General features: G+C 35.3%; 1 protein-coding gene across 1 annotated transcript; it reads left to right on the plus strand.

Moving 5' to 3' along the window:
- The first annotated feature begins 506 nt into the window (after window positions 1-506).
- Window positions 507-3,621, plus strand: LOC149383716 (protein NUCLEAR FUSION DEFECTIVE 4-like). Its single transcript, XM_089629285.1, has 3 exons — window positions 507-941; window positions 1,852-2,298; window positions 2,854-3,621. The coding sequence occupies exons 1-3, from the start codon at window positions 507-509 to the stop codon at window positions 3,502-3,504; spliced, it is 1,533 nt and encodes a 510-aa protein (XP_089485411.1). The 3' UTR covers window positions 3,505-3,621.
- Window positions 3,622-15,341: the final 11,720 nt, after the last annotated feature.

Below are 15,341 nucleotides of genomic sequence, written 5' to 3' on the forward strand. Positions count from 1 at the left end.
TATATATATATATATATAGGAAAAATAGCATGAACTAGCCAATTCAAACTATGGCTTTTGCAAAATAGCCATAGTTTCATTAGGTTAACCAAAATAGCCATTACTCTCATCCCTGGACTAAATTAATCCTGCCTGTATTAAATTTAATCCCGATATTTTGTGTGGATTAAATTTAATCCTGCCTGGATTAATAATCGCAGCTTGGCTATTTTGCTTATACTTGATAAACTTTGGCTATTTTGCAAATCCTTAAGTTCTATTTGGCCATTTAGCCGCTTGACCCATATATATATATATATATATATATATATTTGCCTCTGGCAGTTAACGTGACAATGAGTTGGCTTTGGCCACACACAATCATTCCAATATTATATAAGCGGATAAATAATCATTATAAGAAGTTTTAGCATATAGAAATCAACACATAGTCACAGCTTAATAATTAGTACAAAGCCAAAAGTAGTATTCGCACATTAAAAAAAATGGCGATACGTAGTTTGACGATGAGAAACAGCAAATGGGTCGCCACGGCGGCGAGCGTGTGGATTCAGTGCGCCGTGGGAGCGTCGTACACTTTCGGGATCTACTCGGCGGCGCTGAAGTCAACGCAGGGCTACGACCAGTCAACGCTCGACACTGTCTCTGTCTTCAAGGACATCGGAGCCAACGCCGGAGTTCTCTCGGGGCTCCTCTATGCCGCCGTGGCCGGGGAAGGTAGGACGTGGCCGGTGATGGTGGCCGGAGCGGCGCAGGGCTTCGCCGGATACTTATTCCTGTGGGCCGCGGTGGCCGGAGTTATTTCCCGGCCGCCGGTGACCGCCGTGTACGCGGCCATGTTCTTGGCGGCGCACGCTCAGACGTTTTATAATACAGCCAACGTTGTGGTCGGAGTTAGGAATTTCTCCGGCTACGGTGGAACCATTGTTGGAATTTTGAAGGTGATAGTTGATTCTTTTTCTTTTTTTTTTTATAAAGGTAATAGTTGATTCTTGAACGGTAAATCCTACTTATCGTGTAACATAAATTATTTTTTTAATTAATAAAAATATCTGATATACATGTTTTACGTCAGATATAAAAAGAGAAGCTGTCTTAATTATTAAATTATCTTTTATTATTCTAGATTAGTTTTAGAGAACAAGTCATCTTAATGTTAAAACAATCTAGGCTATAAAATAAGACTTTTCTTGAATCTTTATTTAAGCTAGCTACTATATTCGTATGAAGTTTAGAATAATAATAATAATAATAATAATAAGCTTTTGCTTACGAATATAAGTTAATCAACTTGATGGAATTATGGAAATATTAAACTTACATTACAATTTATAAGGATAAAATAAAAGGCAGATTTTTCATTTTTATTTGAGCTGCATTAAGCATTACGTTTACGTTTCACATCACAACATACAAATTTTCCAGTTTTACTTCATAAGCATTTTTTTTTTTATTCTTCTAATTTATCTGCTTTTTTAGAGTCTCACCTGTACAAGTCTGTGGAACTGATATGGCATGTAGCCCGATTCTCACTATTAAATTAAAATCTTTTATATTTTGACAAGAAATAAAATACCCCAATTTTTATGATACCACAGACCACAGATTAAATAGGTGAAAAAATACCCAGTCCATAATAAATAAATTGTAGACACTTGAATCACATCATCACGAAACTTTTTGGAATAATTTGGCTTCTAAATTCTTTTTAATCAGAATAAAGTGGCTAAAAGTAATATGACAAATTATTTGTTGAGATATGATTACACAATTGTTTGCTGTTTTCTCTTCTGCATATTCAATTAATTACTGTGTCCATAATATATCAATTTTTTTTTTTTGTTTGAGCAGGGATTTCTTGGTCTAAGTGGGGCGATTCTAGTCCAAGTGAACAACACACTATTTGAAGGCAATCCCAGAGCCTTCCTTCTCATGCTGGCCTTCACTCCCACCATTGTATCACTCTCTCTCATGTTCTTAGTCAAAGTCCACTCTCAACACTCCTCCGAAGACGACAAGAGAAGCCTCGACGTGTTCTCTGTCGTGGCCGTCGCCGCCGCCGCCTTCCTCGCGGCTCTGACGCTCCTCGAGAACGCCTCGGCTCTGAGTGTCAGGGCCGTCGCGCTCTCTCTGCTCCTCCTACTTCTCGTCGCCCCGCCTCTGGCGGTGGCGTTCAGAGGAGGCGGAGGAGGAGAGATGGGTGACGACAGCGCTCTTCTTTTGCCGTCGGAAAAGTCGTCTGATGCGACGACGGAGTGCGAGGAAGAGAGAGAAGAGCGAGATATGGACCTTATGCAGGTATGGGACAAAGCTGTCCTCCTAATACCCCTTGCCTAAATTTGGGCTAGTGGATGGAAATGAGTTTATGTTCTGACAACATTGGAATTCCGACAAAAATAGAGCGATATGGACGGAGTGAAAATTCTGTTCCACCGCAGTTTAAAAAATTGGAATTTTCTAATTTGAAATGAAACCGGAAAAATTTCGGTTTCATTTTTTTTTTTTTTCGATGATCAGTTCCATGTCTTCAAAGAAGCCATTAAAATGCATGTTACCAATGATCAGCCCATGTTTCTTTTACGGGAATGTCCACGGGAGTTTTCTAATGCTGATTTCCATTTTTTGCTGGGAATTTCACAAAATTGCCAGTTTTTCGACAAAAATTTCGTTACATAAAAAGGTTTCCAGAATTTTGGTGATTTTCAAAACTAAAACGAATTGACTTTCGGGGCTGTCAGTAATTTAAAAAAAATATACAAATTTCGAAAAAAGACGGCATTCCCAAAATTTAAATCCTTCGAAAATATTTATGTATCTAAATTTCTGACCCCGTCTTTGGCTGTAATCATGCAGGCTATGCGCAGCTTCGACTTTTGGCTGCTCTTCGTGGCGATGATCTGCGCATTAGGCTCGGGGATGGCATTGACAAACAACATGAGCCAGCTGGGACAGTCTCTCGGCTACACTCCGAAAGAGATAACCTCTCTCGTCTCTCTGTGGAGCGTGTGGAACTTTCTAGGCCGGTTTGGGGCGGGCTATCTATCAGACGTCCTGATGCGGTCCCGGGGCTGGCCGAGGCCGGCTCTGAGCGCGATCGCGTTGGGTGCGATGAGCCTTGGACACGTCGTCATCGCGTCAGGGTTCTCGGGAAACCTCTACGTCGGCTCGGTCTTGGTCGGGGTTTGTTACGGGTCTCAGTGGTCTCTAATGCCCACGATCACTTCGGAGATATTTGGGGTCAGACACATGGGAACCATTTTCAACACCATCGCTGTGGCGAGCCCTGTCGGCTCTTACATGTTCTCGGTGAGGGTGATCGGTTATATATACGACCGCGAAGCCATTGGAAACACGTGCTTTGGGAAGCGTTGCTTCATGTTGTCGTTCTTCGTCATGGCCGGCGTGGCTTGCCTCGGGTGTCTGGTCGCGGTCACTTTGTTTGTTCGGACTAGAAGGTTTTATCGGGTGGTTTTGATCAGAAGATTGAAAGGGGGTTCTTCGTGAAGTCTCTCAGAGAAGTTTTTTTTTTTTTTTTTCCCTTGCGGAGACTAGTCTTGAAGATTTTTTATTTGTTTTAATAGTGACAATAAAGAAGAGAATTTGTAAAGAGCAGGGAATAAGTTGAAAGTAAGATATATTTTTTTTTTAATTCTACGAATAAATCAGGGGAAATGGTGACAATAATATTCAATGTTTTCTCAAAATATGACTTCTATAATCAATATTTCTTTTCTTTGGCAAAAATACCACATGTTACTATATAAAAGTTCCATTACTACTAAGACCGTTAAGTGGTAAATGAACGGCCAAGATTGAAGAAGTAATATTAATTGTTTGTTTTTGTATTTTGTTTTCAAGTATTTGTAAATTAAAGGTTTAAATAAATAAGGGAAACAACGTTAGCAATTTATTTCAGAAAAAAAAAACCCCCCAAATTCGTGAAACCCTAAATTCAAAAATCATCAATTTCGGCGGCTTAAGGTGACGATGTTTGATCAAGGTGATGGAGGATGACGAACGATTTCGGCTTGAGGAAGTTGAGTACAATAATGATTCTGAACGCGAGGAGGCTCAGAACACGAACGCTAGAGATTGGCGTGACGTCTTGAATGATGTCTGCAACGTTGGAGAGGTCGATGATGAAGATTCTGAAGGTGTGAGATCATATAGCGTTCTCAATAGTCTGTGCAGTGACGATGAGGATGGTGAAGAGGTGTTGAGTATATAAGTCGTATTTTGAGAAAACATTGTGTATTATTGCCACCATTTCCTTGAGACAATACCGTAAGTGCATATTTTGACTCTTTGAGTACATGAAAAAATCTCCGGCAAAATCTCAGTGCACAGTTTCATTACTTCACACATTACACGTTTTGTGAGCGGTCTTGATCAACTCGCAACTCTCTCTATCCATCCGAACACGGTACTCTTTTTAAATTTAGCACTAACTAAGTTACTTCAAACTAAGAAATTTCACTATAGCTCGCTTTTACAAATCGTTAAGCAAATAGTCAAAATGATGAGATGGCATTTTGGATTACTTATGCTTCCCGTTATTTTATAGTTAGCATTTTTATTTTGATAATTAATGATTTTTTTTCAATTTATTTCCTTATTAATAAGAGTTAGTTACTCTCTGACACAAATATATTGCCTTTATTTTATCTTTCTCTCTCTTGATTTCTCATCTCTCATATTCACATATCACATCCAAACGCTATTTTGCTCCAAAGATATAAATTTTATCTTTCTTTCTCTTGCTATATATGTTCATTGTTCGTTCGATTCTCTGCACTAGATCTTGCCAATTTGTGGCCAATTGAAATCCGTTAAGCTCGATCGGTAGAGAGATTTGAGTCGTATTTAATTGGTTTATGAGAGAAAGATGATTTCGATATAGAGTTTCTATATTCGTCGTGTGTATGATTCCGATAGTTTTCATAGTTTTTTTAAAATAATTTTTAAAGATGGATGCAAAACGATGACTTTCCAGGAGGTCATCTATCTTAGTACTATAAACACGCTTAGCTTCGTAGTTCTGATGAGATCTGATGCATTAGTGCCAGTATGATCGCATCCTTCAGTTTCTATCTTCATTACACTTAGTCTCTCTCTCTCTCTCTCTCTCTCTCTCTCTCTCTCTCTCTCTCATACACGACCAGATGATATGGGCTCCAAGAGCGGCGGAGCTCTTCATCGGCTGGCTGAGGCGCGAAAGCGCCATGCATCGATCAAGGAGGAAAGGATCACCGCGTCAAAGGAAGGTCCATATTTGTTAACTAATCGACGCTGATTTTGTATGGGTTCAAATATTTTATTTGAATCATAAGTTAAGTTTTGTTAATTAACGTTAATTATTATCGTGTTTCATGTTTTTCACCTCTTACTTCTGAATCTTATATAGTTTAATGTAAATGTTTATAAATTTTTGTAAATACTAGTGAATTAATATTAACATTCACGCGTGCTCATCTTCGACTACATGGTTTTTCTTGCAGTTAATAATCGTTAATCACTGTAAATAGGTTGTCTTCTTCATCATGATTTTTTTTTCGAACTAGCTTGTTTTTCAATACATTTTTTCCAAAAATTAAAATTTGATGTAAGGAGGCAATTACATAATTTTCGAGATTCTAAACACACGCTTACTCAATTTATGAAAAATAATAAATTAAAATGGGCATTTTTTCAGGTAACCACAAAATCGATTTTTTTACGGGCTAAAAATTTAGCCACACAACAAATGACTATTTGACTAAAACTTATGAAATAGTAGCTAAATTGATATTCCAACATTTTAATTTGACTACTTTGTTAGAGCGTCTTAATATTTTTATTTAAAATAAAACCAATAAAGAAAACATGCCTAATAAGTATAAAACAGCTCTTATTGTTGTTCGAGAGTTGTACCAATAATAATATAAAAAATAATATTTCCTTACAAATATTATTTTTTATATTGTACGAGGTGAGCAATGTGCAATGGTACTGAATGTTTTACTCGAGACGTTACTTAACTCGCATTTTGGTATAAATTTCGCAAATACCGCGCGGAATTAACCATATACTGCAAATACCAAAAAATTGGACTAAAATTCATATATTAAACTATATAATTGATCAGGCCCACTAATAAGAGAGGCATGTACATAGATCCTTTATATAGTTTTTTTTCGTATTACAAAACTTTTGTACATAACTTATGTGGGACTTTTTCTTCTATCAATCGGCAAACTTGTAATTAAACTCTTTTCTCCATTTTATTTTGATTTTTTTTTAATTCTAATGTTTTTTTTTATATTACGTAGTAGAGTTGCTACGTGTAATACTATATATATATATATATATATATATATATATATATATATATATATATATATATATATATATATATATATATAGCTAAGTAGTATAGTTAAAAAGTAGATACACTATATATACATATACATATGCATTCTCATACATAATGTATATAAATAGCTTATCAATTTTAATTGTATTAACATTTAAAACAAAATATACTTATTGACATATTTAAGTTTTATTAAAAATGAAACCTATTATTAATTTTATTTTTTCGGCTGAATATTAATCATATGTATTAATTTGTAATAACTTCTACAAAATTTATTGCATTTTAATATATATATATATATATATATATATATAATTTTAAAAATTATTGTTGTATAAATATCCCGCGGAATACTCTTTTTTATGCGGTATATCTCGCGAAAAGCGATTTACCAAGCTGTACGAGATACCCAAATGTTCATCAAATACCGTGGAATATCCTAGTACGAGATGAGATACCCTCAAAATCAAAGGTGCGATACGACCGCGAGATGCGAAATTTGCAAACCACACGCTTGCGAGAATAGACTAATTTTGAGTGACGTTAAATCAAGGGGCATTATCGTCCTTATTCGGGCCTTTTAGAAGAATTTGAAAAAAAAAAATTCAAACAAGCGCGTTTTGACTTTTGATATGAGTTATCTAAAAACGCATTCTATGATAATATTACTATTCAATTAATGATTGAAAACTAGTTATTAAAATTGAAAAGAAAGTAAGAGCGGAAAACTATTTAACTTCTTAATTCAAAAAGATTAAATTTCTTTTGATTTGTAGAATTTAATTTCCGAACCAATGATAAAAGATAAAAAGAATAAAAGAAGAAAAATTCCTTCCTTTTTTATAACAGTATATATTGAAATAAACTTTATAAATTGGTTAGAGATCATACAAATAAAGTAAGAGTCGAGTATTTTTCTAATTAAATACACATATCAATCAATATGTTCGTATCAAATCCCCTCCAGATTGATTTTCTTACCAAATCTATATATTTGTCTTCCCTTAGAATGTATTACTTTTAAGTATTGAATCTTAGGACTATTTTATATAATGATCATAATCTCTTCAAATTTATTTATAGTATCTTTTAATTAAGTAGTTACTATATTTAGGAGAAGAAAATAAAAAATATATTTTGAGCGCAGAGTTGAGTCTTTTTGCTAGTATAAGATTTATATCCAGATCTCTCTGAGCCCCAAACCCACGGCCGAGACCAGGTCTGAACTTTCTCTTCTAAGAGATATATACTTTTCATGTTTTTTATTCAACAGATAAATTATAATCATAATCTTGCATTGATAATTGGTTTGAGTGGAATTTAGTTGATTAAATTGTTAAGTTATCAGTAAAGTTGGTATCTTTGTAACATTATTTTGTAAAATAGAAAAATTAGAAGATATTTGGTGCAAGAAAATTCAGTAAGAAAATAAAATAAACTGAGAGCTTAAGATTGAGTATACATACATGGTTCTTGTGCTAGGCTATCATGGACTCAGCAAAGCCATACTCGCTTGTGATTCAAGAGCGTACTAGCTATGGCCCATGTACCCGCGACCGAATATTCAAAACCTACGCACTCAAATATCTCTATTTTCTTCCGGTCGATGATCAACCAGACCGTTAATTTAACCATCATTTGCTCATCATTCAATGACATATTGCTCGTCTCTCGCGGCCGCACAACTTTCTACCTATGCAATCCCATGACAAAGCAGTGGATTCTTCTTCCCGAGGCTCCGCCTATTGCTGATGGGAACCTCCAACTTAGGTACATTTTATTAGCATTGGAAATATCTACAAATTATGCTTCAACTGAATAAAATTGTTTCCTTCTTTGGTGTTTTTATTGAGAGTGATGGTTGGTTAGAGCTCTTTTGCATTATCAGACCGAAATTGTTTAATAGTAGTCCCAAACTGGTTGGTAACAAGAGAAGCAAAAGTAGGAATGAGATTATGAATTTCAGATTTATGTTTCATCAGAAAATTCCAACAATAAAGGGTACAATCATCAACCAAATTCAAGAAATACCTATGACCTGTCCTAGAGACCACTGAATATGGTCCCCAGATATCACAATGTAACAAATCAAAAGCATTCTCAGACATATGATTCTTAGAAGAAAAAAGTAAGCGTTTTTGTTTAGCTGAGGGACAAATGAAACATGGCTTCTTATCTGAACAATGATGATAAGCCAATTTGTCTTTCAGAGTCTCAAGTTTCTTGAATGAGAGATGTCCTAATCGAGCATGCCTATCCTTGTATCTACTTTATTGACAGTCACATTGATAGCTGAGTCGGATAGCATGTAAAGATCACCACGTCTCTCACCCTTCCCAATCATCTTCAAGGTCCTGTGATCCTGAATATCAAATCAACTATGTGAGAATACCAATATCACCCTAGAGTCATCTGTGGTTGCACTAACTAAAATCAAATTGAATTTAAATCCAGGTACAAATAGGTTATTTTAATAAATAAAAATTAAAAAAATTAAAAATTAGAAAATTGAAACAAAATTCATCTATAATTAAATAAAAATTAATTATCAAAATTCTAAACTAGAAATAATATTCTGAAAATAGAATTCTTAATTAAAAATACAAATCCAGTCTAACAAAAACGAAAAAGTTAATTCCTAATTTTTTTTCCTATACAACTTATCGATAGTAGAATTTCCTCTATCGAATAAGTTGCCAGAACTTCGGGAACCGCTTCCTCGTCCTCGTCCACCGCTGCCTGACGCGCTGCCGCTCGTTCCGCCGCTTCCGTTAGGACGGTCTCGAAAAAAATCCATAGAACCAGGAGTAGAACCCGGCGTGGAACCTGACGTCTGCTGAACCTGGTCTCGCAAGAAATCTATATCGTATCCCATGCCGAAACGCTTCAGCTTCACCTTGGCCTCGTAGTGTTTTTCCGGAATTCGGTTACCAATTGGATGAGACTTCCTCAAGAGCTGCAACAATTCTGTAAACGACTTGTTCGTCCAATGGTTCGTGACTTTGATGTGCATCAACGAAATCAGGAACGACAAAAGACGAAAATTCTTTGCATCCAGGGTACAATTCTGCTTCCAACTCGACGAATAAGTCTTCCACTTGGTCCTCTGCACGCACTTCACTTGGAGTCGGATCCGTAAAATCGTCGAAGTCCTCGTGATCCATTAAATCATGGAGAGCATCATCATGTGGAGGAGTTAAACATCTGAATTCATTCTTGCATAATGAATATGTCATGCAGTTTTTGATGGGACTTAATGAGAGTTTCACTCACACTCGTGGTCAAGTTCTACTCATGGATCCCATACCACCGATTAACAAAATCTTTGCCATGGTCTCCCAAGAAGAAAAGCAAAGATCGGTGGGAATTGATGTTCTTGGAGGATTAGATCAGACAAACTCCATGATCATGGCCGTGAAAGAGGATCAGAAACGCCCAGCCAAGAAAGATCGTCCTCTATGCACACACTGCAAGATGTTAGGTCACACCGTGGACAAGTGTTTTAAGCTACACGGATATCCACCTGGTTACAAACCAAAAGTGAAAGGCCAAGCTAATGCCTCTGAGGGAGGGAATCTTGATCAGAATGGAGGATCTCAGTCTTCATCCTCTTCTACTTTCACTGATCAACAAATCCACCAGATGATTCAGCACTTGTCCAATCAGCTCTCTTCCACCAATGTCCACGGGGTCTCAAGTGATGCCAATATTGCCTCATTCACTACAGGTCTTTCTAACTCAGTGTTTTATGCAAATAATACTCTATATACTAGATTTTCTTGGATTGCTAATTCAGGAGCCTCTAAACATATATGTGCACATGCTGACATGTTTGTGAATCTCAAGTCTTTGGTGAATTCAAGTGTTACCTTACCTAATCACACTGTTATCCCTGTTTATCATTATGGTGATGTTATTTTGTCTAAAAATATCACTCTTTGACACACGCTATCACTACATTAGAGAGTGTGTTGCCAACAACGAGGTGTAGTTGGAGTATGTGAAGACACATGATCAAGCAGCGGATATCTTCACCAAACCTCTCAAGCGCGAAGACTTTGTGAAGTTGAGAAGTATGCTTGGAGTAGCAAAATCAAGGGGGTGTTGAAATAATAAATTGATTTTGAGTTTATTAGTTTTGGGCCTTAGGAGTTTTAAGCCCAAATATGTGTTGTAGTAGGTCCATATTCTAGAAGCCTATTCTAGAGAAATCCATAGACTATTCTAGAAGATAAGGATAAGATAGGAAATGTGGAGAAAACTCTAGAGAATTATTTCTAGCCATTAGATTAAGTTTGTGGTGGCAAAATCCTATCCACTGATTTAGGAATGCCACTAGTATAAATAGGGATGATGCACTTGAGTTTCCATCAAACCAAATAAAAAGTTCTCATTTCTACAAAGAAACTTCCTACCTCTCTAGTTTTTACTCAAACCTCTTCCCTAAACAACCAAAATACTTAAACAATTTCTCCATATACCCAAAACTTCCTTCCAACACACAGATCTCACTCAACCGAGCCTTGCTCTGCTCCATCTATTTGAAAAAGAAACAAACAAACATTTCGATTTAGGTTTTTTTTCTTCAACCTACTAATCTATAATCTAATCGTTGCTTATCGTGATTGTTACACCAGCACCGTTTGGAACCTCGAGCTCTGCTCCGAACTCATTCATCACCTCGACGAAGACACGAAGACGCTTATTGAGCATACTGGCACGTTCGTCCACCAAGTTCTTCTCCTCCAGCTCATCCATGACTATCTCATAGTGTTTCTTGTAGCAACCATGAAGCTTCACCATCAGCTCAGCAGGCTTGTAATTCTTGATCAGCTGCTCGCGATTGATGTTCATATCAAGGATTAAAATCTCGCATCTCGCGGTCGTACCGCACTTTTAATTTTGGGGGTATATAAAGTCTCGTACCGTGGTATTCCGTGGTATTTGATGAACGTTCGGGTTATCTCGTACCGTGTGGTAAACTACATTCCGCGGGATATACCGTCTAAAAAAGAGTATTCCGCAGGGTATTTAAACAATTTTTTAATTAAATTTTATTTAAATTTAGGAAACACCAAAAATTAAATTTTAAAATAAAATTTTCAACATTTCACACATAGAATTCTAATAGACTACAAATCAATACACATTTAGATCAAATTAATTACAAATTACATATAAATCAACAAAATAAATAATTAAATTCGGATAAAAAAACTCATTTTAAAACAACATCAATATTAACAATATCATGTAATTATTCAAATAACTACCTAAATTCGGATTATAAAAAATCCATATAAACAACATCAACATTAACAATATCTATGTCTTCTTCTTCGTACATCATAATTTCATTAAAAACCATTCAAAAATCAACATCTAAAGTCTAAATCGGGCGGAAAATCCATTCAAAAATCAATTAAAAAACATTAAAATAACACCCGAACACTTATCCCACAGAAAATGGCAGAAAACGGTGAGATTTGAGCAAAAATAAATATATGAAGGACGAAAAATGAAGATATCTCGCGAGATTGAGAGAGATGCGAGAAATAGCGCGAGATTTCGCGAGAAATTCAACAACTCGCGAGATAAACTCATACCCTTCTCGCAGCTTTCATTTTTGCGAGATCTCGCGCGAGATTTTAACCCTTGGTTCATATCTGCGTTCTTCGTTGTTTTGAGAGAGAGAGAGAGAGAGAGAGAGAGAGAGAGAGAGAGAGATTCTGTATGTTCTGAGAGAGAGAGAGAGAGAGAGAGAGAGTTTGTATTTTGGGCGGGTAATGTGAAACATTTGATAGTAGCGTATTTATACGTATGTAGTGTACTTTGTGTGTGTGTGTCTGTGTCTTAAGTTTTGAAAAAACACAAAATTGCGTGTGACTCGTTAGTTTTCGTTTCGTTTCTTCTTTTTCATTTTTTTAAAAAAACCCCAAAACTTTTCTTATTTTGCCTTTGTAGCGTTTCTCTGTTCGAGTATTTTTCTAATTAAATACACATATCAATCAATGTGTTTGTATCAAATTCCCCTCCAGATTGATTTTCTTACCCAAATCTATATATTTGTCTTCCCTTAGAATGTATTACTTTTAAGTATCGAATCTAAGGACTATTTTATACAATGATTCTTAATTTCTTCCAATTTATTTATATTATTTTTTAATTAAGTAATTACTATATATATTTAGGAGAAGAAAATAAAATATATATATATTTGAGCGCAAAGTTGGGTCTTTTGCTAGTATAAGATTTACATCAATCGCATTGTATCGCCGCGTGTTTCATTTCATTATCCAGAATTCCAGATCTCTCCACGGCCGAGACCAGGTCTAAACTTTCTCTTCTAAGAGATACTTTTCATGTTTTTTATAACAAAAAATTGGCTACGTAAGCCACCTAAACTATAGGAATTGTAAATTAGTCAATTTTTGGTAAATACTTTGTAAATAGCCAACTTGTATACGTGGCAGCCTATTAACTACCTAAAATATATGTTTGGTTGTGTTAAATAAGGCTTTTATTAATCTGTTAATAAGTTTACTGGCTATTTACAAGAAATTAACCAAAGGTGGGCTATATCTCAATCAACTATATCCGTGTGGCTATATAACTTAATAACCCTTTTTATAATGATTTTTGTGTACGTGCGTTCTGAATTTTTCAATAAGCTTGACAATCCCGTTTTCTTTATTTAACAGATAAATTATAATCATAATCTTGCATGGATAATTGGTTTGAGTGGAATTTAGTTGGTTAAATTGTTAAGTTACCAGTAAAGTTGGTATCTTTGTAACATTATTTTGTAAAATAGAAAAATTAGAAGATATTTGGTGCAAGAAAATTCAGTAAGAAAATAAAAAATAAAAACTGAGAGTTTAAGATTGAGTATACATAATCCAATACGTCTAATTTAATCCAAAACTATGACTACCTTGTATTTTTTTGGTACAAAAATACCCTCAATAAAATATTATTTTCTTCTTCTTCTTTCTCTCTCTCTCTCTCTCTCTCTCTCTCTCTCTCTCTCTCTCTCTCTCTCTCTCTCTCTCTCTCTCTCTCTCTCTCGCTTAACTAAGAAGGATTTTACATTTTTCTGTGGTTTCATGCTTAAGAACGATTCTTAGCATTTCGAAAAGTCTGTGATTTTTTTTTTTTTTTTGAAAAAGCTGGGAAATCATTGAAGATTTATTGACATCATTGTCTTTTTATTGACATTGATGTCAATAAATCTTCAAACGATTATGGGAAAATCCTTTGAAGATTTTTTGACATCGATGTCAATAAAAACAAAAATTTCTTGGCAGCTTTCCAAAGTTCCATTCTTGGATTAGTTTGATATCGGACAAGCCTGCCAATTAGCCAAGCATGCCAACTGCAAATGAAATATTAAGACGTGTATACCGGAGCATAATTTTTTTTTGCATTTGAGCAAGTCAAATTTACAAAATTTGCCACCCTTTACAATAGGAGTGACATTAGGGGAGCATTTGTGCATGTTATATCTTTTTAACACTTTCTCATTAAATGCTTTTTGGAAGCCTAAGATCCCACAAGACCGATCACATTAAATTTGAATACCTATAACATTAAAGGCTTCACCGAGATCCTTCATTTCAAACGTAGTTGAAAGAAAACGTTTTGTCTCATACAACATCTCTAAATCATTGCTTGCTAATAAAATATCGTCCACGTACAAAAACGAGAAATATAAATTTACTCCCACTATTCTTGAGCTATATGCATTGATCTATTGTGTTTTCTTTAAATCCAAATTCGGTTATGACCTCATCAAACTTGAGATATCATTGTCGTGAAGCTTGTTTTAACTCATATATTGAACGCTTTAACCGACAAGCCATATGTTCCTTGCCTTTAACTATAAGCCCTTCGGCTTGTTTTATAAAATCTCTTCATGCAAGTTACCATTCAGAAATGCAGCTTTCACGTCCATTTGATGTAGCTCCAAATCATAATAGGCCACAAGAGCTAAATAATTCTTATTGAATCTTTCTTTGAGACCGGAGAAAATATATTCTAAAAATGTACATCTTGTTGCGTAAACCTTTTAGTTACTAATCTTGCTTTTAAATTTGTTTATGTTACCTTTAGAGTCTGTTTTTGTTTTATAGATACATTTACAGCCTACGAGCTTAACTCCGGCAGCTAACTCAACAAGATCCTAAACTTCATTAACTTGCATTGATTTCTTCTCGTCATTCATGGCTTCTAACCATTAAGAGGATTTATCGCTCATGATAGCATACTTAAATGAGTTAGGATCTTCTCCATGACTTATATCGCACCCTTCCTCGGTAAGATAAACAATACAATCGTCAGGTATGGCTGATATTCTCTGTCTTTGCGATTTACGTAAGGGTTCTTCTGGCAAAATAAGAGCTTCATCAACATTCGGGATATCGGGAATATTGACTTTATGATTATTCTCTTGTTGACGAGGTACATAATTTGTCACCTCTTGAATTATCGAAATTCGAACATAAATCCGATTTTCCTCAAGATCTACAAGAAATTTACATTACTCCCACAGACATTGCCATTTTCAAAAAATGCAGCATGTCTTGTCTCAACTATTCTTGTGGTATGTGATGGGCAAAAAACTCTAAAACCTTTGGATCTCTCTGGATAACCAATAAAATAACAACTATCACGCTTCGTCAAAATCTTCTCAATACAACAAAGTGGTGAATAGTTTCTTTTCCCAGTACTTGCGAGACACATGTCAAAATACGTCTGTGCTAAGCTCTACAAAAATTGTATTAGAAAACATTTTTGAGGAATCTCTAACAAATCTGAAATACATATCTTGGTTTTGTTTGGTCTTGGGTCAATCTAAAAAAATTTGAGTTTTTTCTTTGGATGTGGGCTAAAGCAAAAACCTTACGACCTGTATGGTCTAGCCGGATTTTCCTAGAACATATACGTCTCAGCCTTTTGTTCTTCGAAAAGTCGACTCTATAATGTT

The sequence above is a fragment of the Urtica dioica genome, chromosome 10 (assembly GCF_054948205.1).
Source record: "Urtica dioica subsp. dioica isolate 48M chromosome 10, U.dioica_male_clone48M_v1_H2, whole genome shotgun sequence".
Taxonomy (NCBI): domain Eukaryota; kingdom Viridiplantae; phylum Streptophyta; class Magnoliopsida; order Rosales; family Urticaceae; genus Urtica; species Urtica dioica.

Bases quoted from the DNA above. Each gene is read 5' to 3' on its own strand.
- LOC149383716 (XM_089629285.1), top strand. From the start codon at position 507: ATGAGAAACAGCAAATGGGTCGCCACGGCGGCGAGCGTGTGGATTCAG. The intron at 942-1,851 runs GTGATAGTTGAT...TTGTTTGAGCAG, and splicing joins CCATTGTTGGAATTTTGAAG to GGATTTCTTGGTCTAAGTGG. The intron at 2,299-2,853 runs GTATGGGACAAA...GTAATCATGCAG, and splicing joins GAGATATGGACCTTATGCAG to GCTATGCGCAGCTTCGACTT.